The 21,979-nt window shown below is 54.7% G+C and overlaps 1 protein-coding gene across 2 annotated transcripts in view; it reads left to right on the top strand.

Moving 5' to 3' along the window:
• The window catches only part of CSPG4 (chondroitin sulfate proteoglycan 4), a 36,036-nt gene that overhangs the window by 6,004 nt on the left and 8,053 nt on the right, over nt 1-21,979 (top strand). The window contains exons 1-5 of one of the 2 annotated variants that reach the window (XM_011382125.2): nt 13,894-14,032; nt 15,126-15,291; nt 15,463-18,999; nt 20,153-20,635; nt 20,965-21,141. In XM_011382125.2, the coding sequence (XP_011380427.1) occupies nt 15,247-15,291; nt 15,463-18,999; nt 20,153-20,635; nt 20,965-21,141 (4,242 nt within the window). In that variant the 5' untranslated portion in view covers nt 13,894-14,032; nt 15,126-15,246. Of the gene's footprint in view, nt 1-13,868; nt 14,033-15,125; nt 15,292-15,462; nt 19,000-20,152; nt 20,636-20,964; nt 21,142-21,979 lie in introns of those variants that run through there. The other variant, XM_011382124.2, reaches the window with a different exon arrangement.

Below are 21,979 nucleotides of genomic sequence, written 5' to 3'. Positions count from 1 at the left end.
CACACACACATACACACACACACACACACACACACGCACACACACACACACACACACAACATTGCTCAGCAGCCTGGCTCAGGATCCAGCAAAGAGACTGTCCAGCCTTGGAGCCAGAGGTCCGGGGGAAACCCCCAACTCAGGATACACAGCTCCCAGCTCCACCGCTAAAGCAGGGCCTCTGGTCTGGGCCAGCCTCCTCTCTGGGGACACAGATGGGGCTGGGGAGAGGAGGCCAGCTTCCGTTCCCACCTAAGAGCAGCCCCTCCCACGCCCACATTTCAGGAGGGGGCAGCTATAAATATCAGTGGGCCCAGGATGCTGATTCCCACGACAGTGACCCCTCCCTGCCCCCTTTCCTTATGTACAGTGGCTGGGGCTAGGCAGGCTTCAGGCCCAAACACACACATGCGCGCACACACAAACACACAGACAAACACACACACGCACACATACTTCCCACTGGATCAAGGAAGGAACAAATTCCCCTTTTGGGGCATCTTAAAGCAGCCAGCTAGAAATGAGCTCTCCTTCCACCCTCAGTTCTGACTCAGGCCCCACCTCTCCCAACTGTGAGTCTTCAGCTCTGGGAAACTCTGCAGGGCTAGGGTAGGCAAGAGGCCAGGCACATAACGGAAAAAAACACAATGTTAGAGAGTTTAGGATCTAATTTCAGCCCTACCACTGGATGCATGACCTTGGGCAAATGACTTGGGCTCTCTGAGCCTCAGTTTTCTCCTCTCTAAAATGGAGATAGATAGATAGATAGATAGATAGATAGATAGATAGATAGATAGATAGATAGATAGATAGATAGATAGATAGATAGATAAAGTGAGGATAAATAATTTCTACCTCCTGTGCTCTGAGGATTAAAGCCCTTCGCCTGGAGTAAATGCTCAGTAAGTGCCTGTTCCCAAGGCTGCTGTCACTATTATCACCATCTCCTTCTGGAGTGGGGGCAGCCCAAGCAAGATTGGGGCTCCTGCTTAGGAATCTTCAAGCAAGGATTCAAGGCAAGGGATTGGATGAGGTGGCCCTGTGAGAAGATCTGTGTGGGACAAAGTGACGTGGAAAATGAGGGGTGGGCTCCTAAGGGAGCTATTAGCTGCTGCCAGCCTGCCCAGGACCCTTTAGAAAGGTGGTGGGGGGAGAGGGGAGTCTGCATCTGATTGACCCACTGGGCTGAGGCCCACACACCCCTTCCACTGTGAGAAGAAGCAGGACAATTTCTCCCCGCCCCGCCCCACTCCGCCCCAAAGCCTAATACGCCCTTGGATGGAGATCATTGAGCCAGAGTGCAATATAATCAATGTATACTGAACAGATGACCAAATGAAACCTGTCAGACCTGTCCGGAGAGCAGATGGGTAGGAATAAAGAGAAGAAGCAGACACCAGGACCTCCTGCAGGATGGGAAACCTAGACGCCTGTCGTCCCTCTCTGTCTGTCTGCCCCTCGGGGTGCTGTGCTGGAGGTAGGGCCAGAAGACCAGGACCATGAGATGGCTCAACTGCCGGAATTCCCATGGGGCTGTTACCAGCACTCATTAAACAGTGGCAGCTGCATCATGAAGAGCAGAACCCAGACTTAGGGTGTGGGGGACCCTCTCTGCCCTGGGCTGCTTGGAGCCATGAGGGCGTTGGTGATAAGTCCCTATATGTGTAAGATCAGAATTGGTGGAGGTGAGGGGAAGTGAGACTCAGGAAAAAAGCAACCGGGGGGAGTGCCAACCAGAGGGACACTCTAGATAAGAGACTGGCCAAGTCAAGATCCCTGTGTGTGGGCATCCTCTGCATTCATCCCCGTAGAGATAACTCTTCTCAACAGAGCTTTGGGCAGAGCCCAGCCAGCTCCCCAGATGTGTACTAATAGAATCCAGGTGCCAGCCTCTGGCTGAGTCCTCATATCTGGGCAGCTGGTGCCCACACACTTCCAGCTACCACTGTGGAGCCCATTTGAGCCCCTCCAGGGGCAGTTACAGTCATTTCTCCTTATCCTCAGGGGATATGTTCTAAGAACCCCAGTGGATGCCTGAAACCACAGATAGTAAGGAACCCTATATATACTATGTTCTTTCCTATAGAGGCACACTTTGTTTTATTGTGCTTCACGGATAATGCAGGGTTTTTTGCAAATTGAAGGTTTGTGGCAACCATGTGTCAAACAAATCTTTCAGTGCTATTTTCATATTATGGATAGCATTTTTTAGCAATAACGTATTTTTTAATTAAGATATGTACATTGTTTTTTGGACATAATGTTATTACGCACTTAATAGACTGCAGATAGTGTAAACATAACTTATATATACTGGGAAATGAAAAATGTATATGACTTGCTTTATTGCAATACTCGCTTCATTGTGGTGATATGGAACCAAACCTGAAATATCCTCAAGGCATGCTTGTACATACATTCCTTTTCACTGAAAGGAAGTACTTTACTCCTCTTTGGCATATCCAAATTGCCAGCATCACGACTCTTGCAGTTTGGGACCATTATTAAGTATATAAGGGTGACTTGAACACAAGCACTGCGATACTACAACAATCTGATCACTGAGTCACTAAGTGTGGACGTGCTGGATAAAGGGATGATTCATCATGCTACTCAGAATGGCGCACAATTTAAAACATGAATTATTTCTGGAATTTCCATTTAATATTTTCGAACCATGGTTGACCATAGGTAACTGAAGCCACAAAAGGCAAAACTACAGATAAGGAAGGACTTCTGTACTCAAATGGGGGCCTGTCCCTCCAACTGTTGACAGCCCTGGGGCAGGGGAGATGTAGGGACCTGAGCCAGCTGTGTAGCCCTTGTGTGGGATACCTGGTCCTGCTATGTGGCCTTGGACAAACCTCTGTCCCTCTCTGGGCATCTGGGTAGGATTTTCGGCCTCCAAGGTCAGCTCTAAAGTTCTGAGCTCAAGCTTCTTGAGAACAGGACAGGGGACTCTGCTTCTGTCCAGAGAGAGCCAGATGCTTGTCCTGGGCCACACAGCAAGGCAGGCTGGGCCAAGATGGGATTCAAAGATGGGGCCCAGCCTGCCAGAGCTCCCTGGCATGGGGAAACCGCTTTTCTCTGTGGCACGGAGCCATGAGGCATTCCCAGAATGAGCGCAGCAGCTCCTCTCCATCCCAGATCCCATCTTCCACCCACTGGCCCTAGCCGCGCCCTGCCAAAAATAAACTCAGACCACCGCATCTTGTACCAGCTAGACCCACCCAGCCTCTCCAGAGCCAATTGAGTCACCGTTCAGAGCTGCTCCTTTTTTTAACTGTCTGAGTCACCAGTTGTGGCTGTGGCTCCGTGACACATGCCCCAGGCTGCAGCCCCCAACAGCCCAATGAAGGGAAGGGTCTGAAAAGAGGCTAGCTGCAGGTGTGAGCTCAGGCCAGAGCCTCAGCTTGTAACCTCTCCAGGCCTGGGTAACTTATCGTCTAGCAAACTAGAGCCCAGACCTGTCCCCAGTGGTCCTGGCACTACTCTGCCCCATCTGCCCAGGACAGTCCTTCAGGAATCTTGGTGACAAAGCCTACCTGTGTCAGCTCTGCCCCCACAGTATTTCTTTGCCTCCAAATAAGTCTGGGCCTTCCACCCTGAGATTGCCAGGAATAGAAGGTCTCCAGGTTGTGAGCCCTGGAGGGTAGGAGTGGTAATGGCCTGGTTTTCTGAGGTGAAGACCACAGAGATACCTAATTCCTGTCCTTCCTCACTAGATCCAACTCAAACTCTGACCGCTCTGCCCAGAGTACCAGGAAGACTTTCTATGGGACAGAAGCCCCCACTTCAAATCTTCCCTTGCTTTCTCTATGTCCCTTTCTACTCATAGAGTCAACTGGGCTGCAGATGTCTTCCCCCAACCCTCTCTCTCTCTTTCTTTCTCTCTCTCTCGCTCTGTCTCTGTTGGCCCCATCTCTCTGGCTCTGCTCTATTTTCCTTCCTTTACTCAGTCCTGGTGGCAGTCTGAAGTGCTCCCTCTGCAGCCAGTACCTCACCCTCCACAGGTCCTTCTCTGCCTTCCCAATAGACATGACACACTTCACCTCCACCCATTCCCACAACGGACTCTGGGACCCAGGGAAAAAGTTTCCATTCCCCTCACCAGGTCCCCTCCTTCCCCTGTCCCAAAGCACAGCTACATCCTGTCCCAGGGAATGTCAAGATCCCACAGGCACTTCCTTGGCGGCTGAGAAAGGGGGGCAGGGGCCTAGGAGGCCCCACTCCCTAGCCCCTGCGGAGCCTGCACAGCTTCAAACCCCATCCATCTTCTGTCTGTGACTATGGCCTCCAGCTACAAATAGGGGCTCTGGTTCTATTTTCTTTAAAAACAAGCACCAGACTCTGTCACCACAGGCCCAGAAAAGCACACCCTGGCTGGGGCAGTCCTCACCATGCCCTGGCCATTATATCCAGCCCCCTGTCTCTGTGCACTGGGGCCCTGGAGGGCAGAGGGGGACTGAAAAGAAACTTGAAGTTGAGACAAGGTTGGGAGAGCTGGTGCACCCACGTCCAGCAGTCAACTAAAGAATATAGCTGCTCCTCTCTTCCTATTGGGCCCCTCCTTCTGTTCTTCTTATCTTCCTTTCCCAAGCAGCCAGCATCCCCAAGACTCAGGGTGTTAATGGAGAGAGGTGACAGTGACACAACTCTCCAAGCTACAGTTGAGTGTCTTTGCGCCCCCAATGCAGAGGAGCTTTGGGCTGTGGGGCAGAGTAGAGGAGACTTCTTTCCTGAAGGAGCATGAGAGCATTTCATAGGCTGAGAGGAAAGAAGAGCTTGCCAGGTAGCAGACCCTGAGCAGACGCTGGGAGTAGGTACCTGCCACATGTGGATGGAAAACAATCCGAGGTCTGTTGAGGGCAGCACACGACATATTCAAGGGAGGTGCACAGGATAGCCTGTGGGGCAGGGGCAAGGTCACCCAGCACCTTGTATCAGTGCCATGCTAGGGGTTGGGACTTGACTGTGAGGCAATGGGGAGCCATCGAAGGCTTCCAGACCAGGGAGGATGGTGAAATAACTTTTATTTTAAGTTAACTGTGGCTGCTATTAGCAAAATGAGGCAGGAAATTCATTAAGCCAGGCAAGGGATGGTGGCCATCTGCCTTGTGGGATGGCACAGAAGTGCAAGAGGGAGAGATGAATTTGAAAGAGAATTTAGGGGCAGGATGGGTGGAACATGGGGTGGGAGGAGGGAGAATGTCCAAAATGACTTTCAGATTTCTGCCCAGCAGTGAGTGGGTGGTGGAGACTTCACTGGATGGGGAGAGATGACACTGACTGGCTTGAGATGGATGGGCTTCGGTTTGGGGGTTCCTAACAGTGTTCTTGGTGTAGATGTCTAGGGAGCATTGACAGGTGGGCCCAGAGCCCTGGAGAGTTGGTACCAGAGACAGAGATGTGGGTACCAAGCAAAGAGGCAATGCCTGAGCCAGGGAAGAGAGATGGACTAGGGAGTGAGACAGGGTGGGCACAACTTGGCAGTGCTAACGGGCCGGAGGGGGTCCACAGGGTTGGTGGGGGTGCTGGGCAGGAACCTATGCCAAGAGGAGTTGGGATTGTCGGGGGGCAGGGGGTTGTGGAGCTCAGTATGGAGATCTCTGGGGCACCTGGTTAGCACAGAGGCTACTAACAAGGACACGGGGGTTGCCTGATCCACCCTCCTAGGTCACACCCTCCTGCCAGTACACGACCAGGGAGGGAACTTGCTACTCTGCTTGTGTGCTGTCAGATCTGCCAATAGAAAATCCCTCATATGAGCCAAATGTCACCTCCATTTAATCTTTGTATTCCCTTAGATGCTGATACTTCCTCCATCAGTACATGCATATGGTCCTCCTAGACGACCGATGCCCTAAGCACAGGACACAGGCCCTGGGCCCTGTCTTCAAGAGCTTCTAGTATGGCCAAAACTGTGGCCCCTTAGGCCAAAGGTGGCTCTGTTGTACCCACTATAGTGACCACACCTCTCCATCAGCCACTTCCTGCTGGGCCAGGTGGGGCTGAGCTGGCCTGGGGCCAGATGTGTGTCAGTCTCCCTATCCAGGTCCCCTTTCACAGATGGAAGAACTGAGGCCAGAGTGAGTACAGCAGCACGTGGCTTTGAGTGTAGTACTTGTGTGACGGAGGGTGGCGGGGGGAGATCCCTGACCCAAGCCTCTGCTGCTCCCAGTCTCCTGGACATGCAACATCTGTTTGTGGGGTTATCCCACCCCTTCCCTCTATTTCGGATGGGAAAACTGAGGCAGAGATAGCAGTGATTCTCCTAGGCACGCAGCCTATTGAGCACCAGCTGGGCCAAATTGGTCTAGGCCTCTGTCCAGACCAACATTTATGGCTTCTACTGTCCCCATCCCTGTCTGTCTCCAAGCCCAGTCTGCCAGGCTCAAGGAAGCCCTCAGACACCCCCCCAACAGCCTGCCCTCAGCGGTTTCTCATCCCAGCGCACAGAGGGGAGACTCGAGATGAGCAGCAGGCTTCCAGCTCTGAATTCTGCCCTGGAGGGGCTGGCCTATCAGCCACTTCGAGGCAGGCTTCTCATCCTGGGTGGAGACCACACCTCCTGCCTCTCCAGCCTCTTCCCTAACCTCTAAGACCCCAAAGGACATGACCAGCACTTATCACTGGTTTCTGGAACGTGCCATCCTCAGCCACTCCTGAAGATCCCTCCCTGATCCACCAGCCCCAGAACCAGACCCCATTCAGCCACGCTGGGAGAGGCCAGCTGCCAAACCACCCATGGAAAGCAAGTGTTTGCCCTTCCTTCCTCACTCCCTCCCCCTCCCACCCCTCCAACCCTGAAAGAGGAAGCCCCTAAGACAAGAAAGGAAAAACTCTGTCTTCCCCAGGCAGGGGTCCAGCTCTCACACCCAAGCAGATGCTCCGCTTCTGCTTCTGAGTCACATGCAGCAGCCACCATCCTTCTGTGTGCACACCCCTCCCTCATACCCATAGTGGCAGGCTCAGGAGCCACACCCACAGGGGCTTCAATCCCACTCTGCCACTGCTCATCGTGAGGCCCTAGCACAGGTGACTGCCCTCCTTGCCTCAGTTTTCCCACCTGTAAAATGGGAGCTATGTCACAAGGATCCTGCCGGGGGTTGGGAGTTAGGTAGGCCCCATGCCAGACACAGTCTCTCACTCTGTTTCTTCCCTCCAGAACCCCTACCTCGGCCTCATCCACTGAGATGAGGGTCCCACATTCCCTCCAGGGCCAGGAAGCCAGGGGAATGGGGATGTGGAAGAGGGCCTAAAAATCCTCCCTCTATAAGGAGGAAAATTACAAGGCAAGAAAAAGCCTCTCAGAAGGGCTCCAAGCCACAGAAGCCCCACCCCTCCACGCCTTGGGTCTAGGGAGCAGCAAGGCTTCCACAAAGTCTCCACTGTGGGCCCTGCTTCCTCCCGCCCAGCTTCCAGCCTGGGTGGACTCTAAGCTACTTCTTCCAGCAAAACCTCTCATTTTCCCTCCACTTCCTCTGTGCCTCACATGGCCCCAGGGTCGGGACACATGGCCGGGAGCCCAGGGCACCAGCCCTTCCCCATCAGCATCTATGGACCAAGCTCAGCATCTCTTACCCCACTGATTCCCCACTTCCTCTCCAGGGGAACCCACCTTCCAGAGGGGGTTCTTAAATTGGACATATTCCCCAGTGTATGCCCCTCGTGTGGGTGGCCTCCAGACATTTGGTTAGAGGACCAGTAGCTAAGGCCAGTAACCAGGGTCAGGACTCAGCCAATAGCTAAGGAAGCTGTTGTCCTGCCCTGGCCTCCTTAACCTGGTAACCAAACACGAGGTCAAGTACCCTGAGAGTGGCTCTTGTGGCTCAAAAGTTCTCCAAGAGAGGAGGAACTGGGCCATCTTGACCCCAGCTGAGGTCTCTAGTATTGAGACATGGAAGTGGTGGTCTGTCAGTGAGCGCAAGGGCCTGACGTTCCTACACCCTGGGACAAGCACCCTGTCTCCCGAGAGGGACAGCTGCTGTTTCAAGTTCCCTGTGACTTTAAACTAACCTAAAGTTGTTCCTCTGGCTGCTGCTTGCAGGGCAGCAGAGGAGCATGGAATCAGCAGCCCTGAGTTATGGACTCGATCTGGAATCAGGGACATAGATAGTGAGCGCTGCCAGTCTGCAGGTGGGTGAGCATCTCCCAGGCAGCCAGCCCTAGCAGGTGGTGAGCCATCTAGCCTTGGCTCTTGAGACTCCAGTGTCACCCCTGCAGGCAGGTTACATTGTCCCTTTAGTCCAGCCTGAAGTCTGTCCCTGTAACCTTGCCCCATGTTACTTTTGAAGGTAACAGGCATGGGGGAAAGTGAAAGTGTGGGAGGGCTGAGCCTTGGGGGGTGGGGCTATGGGACATGCTGACAGAGGAGCCGATACCTAAATAGACATAGTAACAGCTTCTCCCTTGCCCAGGAGCCCAGGGAGAGCTGGGGAAGGTTATGGTCTGGTGTCCAGAGCCAGACTCGGTGTACCGTACCATATCCTCCATTGCCACGCACTCACTCCTACTGGCCACCACTGTTCATCGGTGCAGGGGTCTGCAGTGCTCTATGAGACTGAATTCTCATATCAGCGTATTTGCTCTTCCAGTTCTGCAGTGGGAGGGAGCATCATAGCGTGCATTAGCCCCACTGGGTTCGAAATCAGAGGGAACTTTCCACCCTACCCCAGACTCCTCAGAGGTTCCCTGGCTTGGGGCCAGAGCACTAGAAATCTGGCCTGAGGTTCAGAGGACCTGGTGACCTCAGGGAGGGCCCAGCTGCAGGGGAAGGGCATCTGGCCCATTCCTGCTCACATGCAGGGCCACCCACACACATACCAATGAGAGAAAACAGAGGGTTCTTCTTTCCTGCCTCAGCCCTCCCAGAACACTCGACCCCACAGCCCCTCAGACTCATTTGGGGGCACTCTCCCAGTTTTACCCCTGCCTGCCCTGGATCTGGAACCAGGATTGGTGCCAAACTCCAAGTGGCTATGGCGAAGGAGGCCAGCTTCACCCAGAGCAGGAGCTCCTCCCCACCCAACTGGTGGCGGGATGCCCCCCTCCTCACCCTCCTCACTCCTGTCCACAGCAGCAGGCTCACTGCCAACATCCTGCCTTCTCTATCTCTCTTGGGTTTTTCCTCCCCATCTTCTTCCTCAGGCCTAGATCTAAATCCCTGAGTTCAGTCTTCATGGAAGAGAAGGGTCTCATTTTCTATTCTCAATTTTAATATCTTTCTCAGGTTTTCTGTCTCTCCCAAAAGATAGTTCTCTTTCTCCATCCCCATCTTTCTGGTGTTGTATTTGTGAATGAATGAATGAATGAATGGATGAATGAATGAATGAATGAACGAACGAACGAATGAATGAATGAATGAATGAATGAATATGGTTCTGTCTTCTCTCCCCATCCATCTCTCAGCTCCTACTCTATCTTGGTACCACTGGGTGTACCTTCCCAACATACACATGTCCAGGTCTCTCACAGCCTACTCTTAACTATGGGCCCAGTCACTCCCCACCAGCCATCCTACCCAGCAGCTCTGGGCTCCCAAACTTTCTCCCTTATAAAGTCAGACAGCAGCAGACACCCAGGAATGCTGCTGCTGCCCATGACGCATACTGGCTCTAGGGATGCCTGGCTGCCTGGCTGCCCCAGGCGACCAGGAATGTGGCAAGAACGGGCAAACAAGGATCGATTGCCAGGGAGTGGGGTGGGGGTGCCCTGGAGGGTGGAGCTCAGACAGGTGGCAGGGCCCCGACTGCAGGCTTTCTGCTTCTGTCAAATTGCTTCTCCTCCGGGGCTTCAGCTTTTCTGACTGAGACATGGAAGCCAAGTCCCCTATTACAGGCGGGGCTGCAGAGAACTTCGATGTTGTGGAACGCATCACCCTTGGAGTGGGGGCCCAAGGCTGAGGAGGCCAGAGGCCCTAGGCCAGGCTCTCTAGACTGTTCTAGGGCAAGGGTGCTCCCAGTTACAGACAAGGTGGTGCAAAGGGAAGAGGGGAGGCAAAAACAAAGATAGGGAAAGATGAGGAAAAGCAGAGGCAGACACAGGCAGCAGGATGGCTAAATGCCCAAGACAGAGACAAGGAAAGATGAGACAAAGCCAAGGATAAAGACAATCTGGTTAGCCCCAGGGGTCCTTAGGGCACAGAAGAATCAGGGTTTGCTGCAGGCCCCCAGACTGGAAAGGCACCCATGCTTGAGACCTACCCCTGGCCAGCCTGGAGTGGGTTGGAGAGCCTGATGGGCAGAGATACTCCTCACATAGTGACCCCTTGTCCCAAGAGCCTGTTGACCGGCAGAGACTTGAGCATCATGATGGGAGTAAGCCTCATGTTTGGGGTCCCCTCAGGAGCAAGGACCAGGTCCTCATTCATAAATATCCTAGGAATGCCCCAGCGAACCAAGAGATGACCATATAACCTGTACCCTGCCAGAGAATAGCTTGCTAAGGGCCTTTGGCCCAGACTTCACCACCCCATGTGAGAAGGGGCTTGTTAGAGAAGGACACAGGCTCTTTCCGTGCTCCCAGCCCTCGTCTCAACAAGAGGGATGGAGCCACCCAGCATTGGGCCCAGACAGCAACACCCTGTTCATGGGCAGGAAGGGTGGGACGCTGTGGGCCTTCTCCACCTTCAGCAAACCTTTTGGATGGATGGGCGCCGGGCAGGAGGGGTGGGAACCCTCCAGGAACACAGGGCCCCTTTCATGGAGCCAGGCCCAGCCAAGTCATGGCGGGCGGGCACCAAGGGGCAAGACAGGCCTGGGCATAATCACTGCTCTGTCCCGGCAGCTCCTGGCCCACACACATGCACATACACAAACACACAGCCTTAGGCAAACCTAAAACACACCCCCAGCAGCCACCCACACACTTGCACACACAGGCAAATACACATCTGCATAGCCTTGGACACTCACCATGTACTCTCTTCCAGGCAGAGACCCCATGTATGTGGAACTCTTCCTATTCCTCCATTTGTCCCCCAGACTCTTTGGGGTATCCTGATCTCCCCATGCCAAAGGTTTGGCACCACCCAGGCAGCCTACAACATGAACCCTCTGCACACTTATGTTAGAGAGCAGACCTCCAGACCGGGAAGGGACCTCCGGGACTAATGCCCACAGACAAGAAGAGGAAGGATTGGAAAGGAAGGCTCATTTTACAGAGCAGTAACCTGGAGGCCAGCACTGAGCCCTTCTCCACCTGCTGCAAGCCTAAGCTGGTGTTTTGATGAATCACGGGTCTTCTTGACCCAAGAGAGCCAAGGGCCAGTGTCCAGGCAGTGCTAATGCCTCCTCTCCTCCTCCACCATCTGGCAACCCATCAGGCCACTAAGCCCAGCTTGGTCCATGCTACCTTTCTCTCTACTTCTCTGTCTTCAACTTTCCGGAGCCTATATATCCCTGCCAGTCTCTCACTTGTCCTTGCTACCCTCTGAGACTGCCCAATCTCCTCCCATTCTGCTCTTCTATACCACCTTACCTCCTCCAGGAAGCCCTCAGGGATTGACTCTTAGGTCATTACTTTTTTATCCAGCACCCCCATCCATTAGAAGTCCCTCTCCAACTGGCCATCCCCACCCAAGACAGGGATTATGGGTTCTTGCAATTGCAGACTATCAGAGACGATAAAAGGGACAGAAGGAGACCGGGAAGGTTGTGGGATGAGGGGAGTGGCGCTGTCAGACTTTCCAAAATCCTGGCCAGTAAGGCCTCAGAGGCCTCTTTTGGGGCAGGGAGGAGGGGGGTTGCCTGGCCTGTGTACTCCCAGCAGCACAAGACTGCTTGTGTGAGTCCTTCCTGGCCTGGCCCCACCGGAAACAGCAGGGCCCAGCCCCTCAATGAGCCCATTCAAACCCCAGACCTCTGGAAAGAACCTCTACTTCCTGCTTCCCTCCCACTCTGGCCTAGAGAACCAAACAGGCTGCTGCTCTCCCCTGCTAGAGAGCCCTGGAGGCAGGTGGCTCAGTGGTTAGAGCCAGCCGTCTATTTCAGTAAAAAGGAGTATGGGTGGGCGTGGAGGCTCACTACCACACGGGGGAGGGAGATGGGCCCTCTCCCTGTAAATGTTCAGCAACAGGCTCTCTAGAAGAGAGGGAGCCCTGATTTGTAGTATTGGCCTCTTTCCATGGTATAAAGATTCTCACTGGTCAACATCACCTGGCTTACAAAATCCCTGAAAATTTAACAATCACCTCTTGCCAGCTGCTAGGAGCTCTAGCCCACCACAGTGGTGCCTTCATTCTGCAGGGACCACATGCCCCCACCCTCTGTGCTTCGGCTGCCCTGAGTGTAGTCCGCTGTGTTTTGTTCTTAAGAGTCAGTGTCCTTGCAGATAAGTCACCCCGTAAGTGCCCGCCACCTACCAGTCCTCTGGTCTGTCCCTTACCGGCACCAAGGTCTGCTGGGCCTGCTGGTCCATGCCCGCCCAGACGGTTTTGCAAGTCTTGTTTGATTCCTTTAGCTTCCCAGACAAGGTTCTGGTGTTGCCAGCAAGTGCTGGCAAAAGAAGATAATTAGAGGGGATTTCAGCTCAGCCCAAGGGGAAGAGCATTATCTTTCTTGGACATCCCTTGGGTGGTGCTGGCTGCCCTTAGGGCATACATGCCTCAGACTCCTCCAGTGGCTACTTCCTTAGGTGCATGTCAGCTGGCTTAGACTGGCCGGGGACCAACAGCGTTGTGGCCAGTGCCTGATCATCCCTGTCAAGGCTATCAGCCTTTATTCACTTACTCAGGGTTTAAGAGAATCCCAACAGGGATGAATCATCTTTTTAACCCATTCCTCTCTGCAACCCCCAGCCTTGGATGCCTGAGGGACAGAATCAAAGTTATATTAGGCCCTAATCTCCACAAAGGAATGGACCAGAAATTGTGGCAGCAGGTTGGAGGTCAAGAAAGGCTAATTTTGAGAAACTGTCTAGAAAGAGGTAGACACTTAAAAAGAGAAAGTGCCCTGAGCAGTGAGTACTAACCCTAGGAAATCCCTACTGCCCTGAGAGGCCTGCTGGCCTGCCCAGCAAACCCTCAGCCCCTCCCAGGTCTTGTCTTCAGCCTCAGACCCAGGTTTGGAGAACTCTGCTGTTGTCATCCCCGAATCCATGGCCAGGGTCCAGATCTGACCATTCACCAGGGGCCATTATAGCTCTACAGCAGGATGCAATATGGAGTGATGGGGGAAGCGTTGGCCCGTTTGGGGTCCAGCACTGCACATGGTCTCTATCGGGCCTCAGGACCTTTGCTCCTCCTTATACTCAGGCTTACAAAGGCACCTGGGAGCATGGCCAAAGAGAAAAGCAGGGATGGGTGCTGACAGCACCACCACCAGGCCCCAGCCATGGCCCCAGTCAACCCACAGAGGTGGGGCATGGCATGGAAATTATTGCCAAGAAGCCAAAGCATAAGGGCACTTAGGAGGTTATTTGGGGTAAAGGTTATTCTCCTGGAAGTCCATCCTGGGGTTTGCCACCACCAGGCATGAGATCACACCAGTGATGGTTTCCCTTGGGGCCAGATCTAGCATAGAGATTTTGCTCGGGCTGCCTTTCTTCTAAGGAGAAGAAAGCCATTGATGGCAGAGGCCTCTGGCCCCAAGAACTCTTTGAGGAAGAAACCTGAGTTGCTTGGAATTGCTGGGTCAGGCTGCCTTCACAGGCAAGATCTGGGCTGGACACAGGGCGAGGCCATGCCTTCTGGTGTCAGGACCAAGCAGGTGCTGGGATCTGGCTGAGGCCTGCAGAACAGCACCACATAGGTGAACCATGAGGGGGCACCAACATGAAATCCCTCTCTGCAGCCCATCTGTCCACTCTAGGCAGGGATCCTCTAGGCAGAGATCTAAGGCTTGACCACAGCACCCTCTCTCACACAGTCTCCTTCTTCGGTGAGAACCACCTGGAGGTGCTTGTGGCCACAGTTCTGACCAACATAGACCTACAGCTGCAGTTCTCCACATCTCAGCCCGAAGCCCTGCTTCTCCTGGCAGCAGGCCCAACTGACCACCTCCTCCTGCAGCTCCACTCTGGACACCTGCAGGTCAGTAACATCTCCCTGCAAGTCTCCTCTCTAGCTTTCAATGGTGCCCAACTAGTCGTGTGACCTTGTGCAAGTCATTTTCACCTCGGAGTCTCAAATTTTCCACTGTGAGTGGACAGTAGTGTCCTTGAGCTGTAAGTCCCTCCCGAACTGGCTCTGCCCTCCTGCTCTCCAGCCTCACTTCTCACCACAAACCTAGCTTGCCCTTTGAGCTCCAAAAACACTGATGGCTTTCAGTTCCCTGGTTATCTGTGGTCTCTTGCTGCTGGGTCTTTTCTATCTCCACTACTTCTGCCTGGTGCCTGCCTCACCCACTCCTTGCACCTGCTTAACTCCAGCCTCTCTGTGAAGTCTCAGTGTGGACATCCCTTCCTCCCTGGTGCTCACCTGGGCTGGGTCCCCTCTCCTGGGCTCCAACACCCCTGTGCATCCTTCTGCATAGCACCAATCATTGTCTGTCAATGATAGTAACAACAGTACTGCCACAGGTTCTTCATTTTTCCATTTAATCCTTCAAGTCACCACAAGCTTTATCAGCAAAGAGTTCTCTAGCTCTCTCTTGAGGTTTCCCCCTAACAATGATGAGTTTGAGAAGCCGAGGTCTTAGTCCAAATTTGGGGAAGCCATCTGCTTCCACATCCCACTCGGGAGAGGACTATGGCTTAATCATCCATCGGTCCATATGCTGCTACCAGGTGTCACTGTTGAACACAGACTGGTATTGTCTGGTCATGATTTTCCTCCTTTTAGCCAGTGCTATGAAGCCACACTCCTACAGAGGTGCTCCATACTTGGACTCCCAAGGTCATGGTTCTTAGTGCTCTGCTCTTTCAGTTCCCCTACTCTGCCACTACCTGTTCTACCATCTAGTTGTGGGAACACTGCACCAGAGCCAGTTCTGGTGTCAGAACCATGTCCCTCTTCTCTCCCCAGTGATCTCCCCTCACTTCACAACTCAGAGCCTCTGAGTGGGTTCCCATCCCTGAACAGTGAGCCTGACTGCCTCAGTGACCCCAGTGTCACCACTCAGGACCCTCGGCAGAGAGTTCCCAGGTGCCCTTATGATTCCCGGGTAGAATCTGCTGTGTTCCAGGGTGAATTTGATGGCACCTCTTACCCAAGGAAAGAGAGAAAGAATAAAAAATCCAGGTCGAATGTCTAGGAGAACATCTTCTAGATGTCAGTTCTTTGTGGGCAGGGACCACATATGACTCATGTCAGGACCCAGATCCCATCCAGGCCTCATGGAAATCACTTTGGTGAGTATAGGGGATGGTGAGCAAAGAGATGGCAGGCAGGAGAGAGAGGTAGCATGAGAGGCCCTCTGCTCTGGGGCCTGCAAGTATGCCTGGGAACCAATTATGTTTTTCCAGCAGAAGTGATAGATTCACTGTGCTCCCCCCACCTACCACTCCTCCATCTCTCCTCAGGTCAGACTCGCCCTAGGCCAGGAGAAGCTGAGGCTACAGACCCCCACAGAGGCGCTGCTGAGTGACTCCATCCTCCACACCGTGGGGCTGACGGTATCAGACGGCTGGGCCTGGTTGTCAGTCGATGGGCTCCTCAACGCCTCAGCCCAAGTCCCCAGGGTCCCCCTGGAGGTCCCCTATGGGCTCTTTGTGGGGGGTCCTGGGAGCCTGGGCCTGCCCTACTTGAAGGGAACCAGCCGGCCCCTGAGGGGTTGCCTCCATATAGCCACCCTGAATGGCCGCAGCCTCCTCCAGCCACTGACCCCGGACGTGCATGAAGGCTGTGCTGAAGAGTTTTCTGCTGGTGATGATGTGGCCCTGGGCTTCTCTGGGCTCCACTCATTGGCTGCCTTCCCTGCCTGGGGCACTCAGGATGAAGGCACCCTGGAGTTTACACTCACCACACGAAGCCAGCAAGCACCTCTGGCCTTCCAAGCAGGGGGACGGCATGGGGACTTCATCTACGTGGATGTATTTGAGGGCCATCTGCGGGCTGTGGTCGAGAAGGGCCAGGGCACGATGTTGCTCCACAATAGTATGCCTGTGGCCGATGGGCAGCCCCACGAGGTTCGTGTCCACATAGATGCTCACCGGCTAGAAATCTCTGTGGACCAGTACCCAACACGTACTTCCAACCGTGGGGTCCTCAGCTACCTGGAGCCACGTGGCAGTCTCCTCCTTGGGGGGCTGGACACAGAGGCCTCTCGCCATCTCCAGGAACACCGCCTGGGCCTAGCACCAGAAGCTGTCAGTGTCTCACTGCAGGGCTGCATAGAAGACCTCAGCGTCAATGGCCAGAGGTGGGGGCTCCGGGAAGCCATGCTGACTCGAAACATGGTGGCTGGCTGCAGGCCTGAGGAGGATGAATACGAAGAGGATGCCTATGGCCCCTACGAAGCTTTCTCTGCCTTGGGACCTGAGGCTTGGCCAGCCATGGAGCTGCCTGAGCCCTGCGTGCCTGAACCCGGGCTGCCTCCTATCTTTGCCAACTTCACCCAGCTGCTGACCATCAACCCCCTAGTGGTGGCTGAGGGTGGCACAGCCTGGATTGAGTGGCGCCACGTGCAGCCCACATTGGACCTGAGTGAGGCCGAGTTGCGCAAATCCCAGGTATTATTCAGTGTGAGCCGTGGACCGCGCCATGGCCAACTAGAGCTGGACATCCCAGGTGCGCAGACTCGGCAAATGTTTACCCTCCTGGACGTGGTGAACCGCAAGGCCCGCTTCGTCCACGATGGCTCTGAGGACACTTCTGACCAACTGGTACTGGAGGTGTCAGTGACAGCTCGGGGGACTGTGCCCTCCTGCCTTCGGAGGGGCCAAACTTACATTCTGCCCATTCAGATAAACCCTGTCAATGACCCGCCCCACATCATCTTCCCACATGGCAGCCTAATGGTGATCCTGGAACACACGCAGAAGCCACTGGGGCCTGAGATTTTCCAGGCCTATGACCCAGACTCCGCCTGCGAGGGCCTCACCTTCCAGCTCCTTGGCACCCCAGCCAGCCACCCTGTGGAGCGCCAAGACCAGCCTGGGGAGCCAGTAACAGAGTTCTCCTGCCTGGAGCTGGAGGAGGGCAGCCTTGTCTACACCCACCGTGGCGGGCCTACCCAGGACCTGATATTCCGCGTCAGTGACGGGCTGCAGGCCAGCCCCCCCGCCACACTGAAGGTGGTGGCTGTCCGGCCAGCCATTCAGATCCGCCACAACACAGGGCTGCACCTGGCCCAGGGCTCTGCTGTACCTCTCTTGCCCACCAACCTGTCAGTGGAGACGAACGCTGTGGGACAGGACGTGAGTGTGCTGTTCCGAGTCACCGAGATCCTGCAGTTCGGGGAGCTACAGAAGCAGGGGGCAGGTGGGGTGGAGGGCGCCGAGTGGCGGGCCACACAGGCTTTCTCCCAGCGGGATGTGGAGCAGGGCCGTGTGAGGTACCTGAGCACCGACCCTCAGCACCGGGCCAAGGACACAGTGGAGAATCTGGTCCTGGAGGTACAAGTGGGTCAGGAGACCCTGAGCAATCTGTCCTTCATGGTGACGGTCCAGAGAGCCACCGTGTGGCTGCTGCGGCTAGAGCCTCTGCACACTCAGAACACCCGGCAGGAGGCCCTCACCACAGCCCACTTAGAGGCCACTCTGGAGGAAGCAGGACCAAGCCCCACCACCTTCCACTATGAGGTTGTTCAGGCCCCCAGGAAGGGTAATCTTCGGCTCCAAGGCACAAGGCTGTCAGATGGTCAGGGTTTCACTCAGGATGATCTGCAGGCCGGTCGGGTGACCTATGGGGCCACAGCACGTGCCTCAGAGGCAGCTGAGGATGTCTTCCGTTTCCGTGTCACAGCTCCACCACACTTCTCCCCGCTCTACACCTTCCCCATACATATCAGTGGTGACCCAGACGCTCCCGTCCTCACCAACACCCTCCTCTCAGTGCCAGAGGGTGGTGAGGCCATCCTCTCCTCTGACCACCTCTTTGTCAAGAGTCTCAACAGTGCCAGCTATCTCTATGAGGTCATGGAGCGGCCCCGCCATGGAAAGTTGGCATGGCGAGGGGCACAAGACAAGACCAGCATGGTGACATCCTTCACCAATGAGGACCTGCTGCACAGTCGGCTGGTGTACCAGCATGATGACTCTGAGACCACAGAGGATGACATCCCATTTGTAGCTACACGCCAGGGTGAGGGCAGCGGTGGCATGGCCTGGGAAGAGGTACGGGGTGTCCTCCGAGTGGCCATCCAGCCTGTAAATGACCATGCCCCTGTGCAGACCATCAGCCGTGTCTTCCACGTGGCCCGGGGTGGGCGGCGGCTGCTCACTACAGATGACGTGGCCTTCAGTGATGCCGACTCGGGCTTTGCTGATGCCCAGCTAGTGCTGACCCGCAAGGACCTCCTCTTTGGCAGTATTGTGGCTGTGGATGAGCCCACACGGCCCATCTACCGCTTCACCCAGGAGGACCTCAGGAAGAGGCGAGTCCTATTCATGCACTCGGGGGCTGACCGTGGCTGGATCCAGCTGCAGGTGTCTGATGGGCAGCACCAGGCCACTGCACTGCTCGAAGTACAGGCCTCTGAGCCCTACCTCCGTGTGGCCAATGGCTCCAGCCTTGTGGTCCCTCAAGGAGGCCAGGGCACCATTGATACAGCCGTGCTCCACCTGGACACCAACCTAGACATCCGCAGTGGGGATGAGGTCTACTACCATGTCACAGCTGGCCCACAGTGGGGGCAGCTACTCCGGGCTGGCCAGCCAGCCACAAAGTTCTTTCAGCAGGACCTGCTGGATGGAGCCATTCTCTACAGCCACAACGGCAGCCTCAGCCACCATGACACCCTGGTCTTCTCTGTGGAAGCAGGGCCTGTGCACACAGATGCCACCCTGCAAGTGACCATTGCCCTAGAGGAGCCACTGGTCCCATTGCACCTGGTCAAGCACAAGAAGATCTACGTCTTCCAGGGGGAGGCAGCTGAGATCAGAAGGGATCAGCTAGAGGTAAAGGGCTGGGGGATGAACAAGGATATGGGCCAAGTAAAAGGGGCCCTTCCATCCAGCCTTCGTGCTGTGCATGCTTAGATGTTTCTAGGTGTGCCTGTAGTGGCTCCTGGTTTGGGTGTATGTACATGCCTTGGATTCACCCCTGTGTGTGTTTATGTTGTGTGCCCAAGGGTTTCTGGGGAGTTTGTTGTACACACAGCAGACTGTGTGTTGTGTGTACATACATGTACATGCAGATTCCTGGGACCCACCCAGGCTACGGAATCTCCGAAGTAGAGCCTGAGAATCTGTATTCTAGTAAAAATAAGTTTATAAGTTCTCTGATGGGTTTTCATGGGCACAAACTTTGAAGACTACAGGCCTTGGAGACAGACTTGGCTATCCCCAAGGCTCCCGTGTCCTCAGCTCTTTTCCCAGACCTCAGACCAGGACTCATGGCCTGGAGATGGGTACTGACCCTCTGGGAATCTCACAGAGCAACCGCAGGCTACCCAGCAGCCCCACTGACTTGCTGTGTGACCTCAGGTCAGTCCCTTGCCCTCTCTGGGCCTTATTCACCTATGCTGTCAATTTCTGAGCCCTTTGTGGTTCTGACTGCCTGGACTTTGGGGCAGAATGTGACTGAGCATATCTGGTGTCAGGATGTCTTTTCCCTGGAGGAGGCAACATTTGAGCCAGGCTTGAAGAGTCTGGGGTTTCAATAGAAGGAAATGAAAGAACATTCCAAGCAAAGGCATGGAATCAGGAATGTGAGTCTGGGGGTAATGTGTAGTAGCCTTTTGTGGCTGGACCATCAGGTGAGGGAGCACCCAGCAGCCCTTGGTCTGGATCCGGGTTTGCAAGCTCAGGAGTGTCAGTCTGTGCTCTAAAAAGGATGGAGGCGCCCTCTGGCGGTGAGGAGTGGCAATAGCGGAGGTGGGGGTAGCCTCTGTGTGTGTGTGTGTGTGTGTGTGTGCGCGCGCGCGCGCGCGCGCACATGTTAAACAATTGTGTCTCGGTCCACATGTCAGTGTGTGATGAGATTGTATGTCCGTGTCACTGAATCTGAGGATGTGTAATTGTGTACATCTCAGAGTGTGTGTCTCAGAGGCACAACGCAACGGCCTCCCTCTGTGCCTCTGGTGAGTCCCCGTGACCTTCTCTTAACCAGGCAGCCCAGGAGGCAGTGCCGCCCACGGACATTATGTTCTCAGTGAAGACCCCACCAAGGGCTGGCTACCTGGTGATGTTGTCCCATGGCACTACTCCAGCCAAACCAACCAGCCTGGACCCAGTGCAGAGGTTCTCTCAAGAGGCAGTGAACGAGGGTAGGGTCCTGTACCTGCACTCCCATCCTGAGGCCTGGAGTGACGTCTTCTCCCTGGATGTGGCCTCAGGCCTGGGCGCTCCCCTCGAGGATGTCTATGTAGAACTGGAGGTGCTGCCTGCTGCCATCCCACTGGAGGCCCAGAACTTTAGTGTCCCCGAGGGCGGCACCCGCACCCTGGCCCCTCCACTGCTCCGCGTCACTGGGCCCTACTTCCCCATGCTGCCAGGCCTTGACCTGCAGGTTCTCGAACCACCCCAACACGGGGCCCTGCGGAGAGAGGAAGGCCCTCAAGACCGGACCCTCAGCATCTTCTCCTGGATAGAGGTATGCTGTCAGGGAGGCCCCAGGGGTACAACTCAGATCTGGGGGCAGAGTAGGGGAGCCCTAGAGACACCCAGTTTAGGTATATGTACAGAGAAGAGGCAGGGAGCCCACCTTTATGGAGCACCTCTGCTTTAGGTGCCTGAGCTCATTCCTTCTTCACTGGACAGATAGAAATTACTATCCCCATTTCCTTCACTCCTTCGTTCCTTCACTCTGGGAGAAAGGTTTGTCCCCCACCTGCAGAAACTGAAGCTCTGAGACTCTCCTCTGCACAAGAGCAGAACACAAAGGGTGCTTGTCCTGACCTCCAGCCCTGGGCCTGCCTGCAGGTGGAACAGCAGCTGATCCGCTATGTGCACGATGGGAGTGACACACAGACAGACAGCTTTGTCCTAGTGGCTAATGCCTCAGAGTCGGACCACCAGAGCCATCCCGTGACCTTCATCGTCACCATCCTGCCTGTCAATGACCAACCCCCCATTCTCACCACAAACACAGGCCTGCAGGTAAGAGCATTCTAGGACTGCCTCCCACCTCCCTTCCTGGAGAGAGGCCCAGCACACCACACACCCCTCTGAGCCTCAGCTTCCTCCTCCTTAAAATAGGGACACTGCTACATGCCTCACTAGTTTGTTGGCAAGAGAGAAAAGCTGTTGCCCTGAAAATAGAACACAGATGTCAGGCTTTGTTCTTGGACACTTGTAAGTATGGTAGGCAGCCTTGTGAATGGTCAGGCTTGGCCTTGCTCTTTCCTAGACTCACCTTTAATGGGAGGTTTTTTCTGTGGTTCAGGACCAGAACTCCTGGAGAAAATTATTTCAAGCTCTTAAGGGTAGACTCCAGGTGGGGAGCCATTAAGCTCCCTACTTCCAGCCCCAGTAAGTGAAGACTACAGCTTGGATCGCCAAGCCCCTGCTCCCTACATCACTGCACAACAGTGGTACCCCCATTCAGCAGAGGTGGAAGTTGAAGCCTAGATAGGAGACAAAACTTCTTTACGTTAACAAAAGTAGTTACTAGTGGAACAGAAAGGGTGTGGCTTGACTAAGGCCAGCTATCAAGATAGTGGATGGGCAGGGCCTTGAATATTAACTTCTAAGATGTGGATATAGGTCAGCAGGAGCTATGGAAGTCTTCCAAAGAGGGCTGACAGCTGTCTGTGACATGAGCACTGAGCATTTTTGTGTATAGGATGTACCTGTGGAGAGCAGCCCAGTGGTGGGCAGGCTAGCAGAAGTTGAGGTAGAGGCTAAGGGCTGCAACTGTTACCAAAGGCAGGTGGTGCTAGGTGGCAGCTCAGCCACAAGGTGGTGCTGTCCACTGTTTTCCTGCTGGGAGCTTCTA

The sequence above is a fragment of the Pteropus vampyrus genome, unplaced genomic scaffold (genome assembly GCF_000151845.1).
Source record: "Pteropus vampyrus isolate Shadow unplaced genomic scaffold, Pvam_2.0 Scaffold462, whole genome shotgun sequence".
Taxonomy (NCBI): domain Eukaryota; kingdom Metazoa; phylum Chordata; class Mammalia; order Chiroptera; family Pteropodidae; genus Pteropus; species Pteropus vampyrus.
The sequence above is the reverse complement of the archived record's forward strand: the minus strand, read 5'-3'. Positions and strand labels throughout refer to the sequence as shown.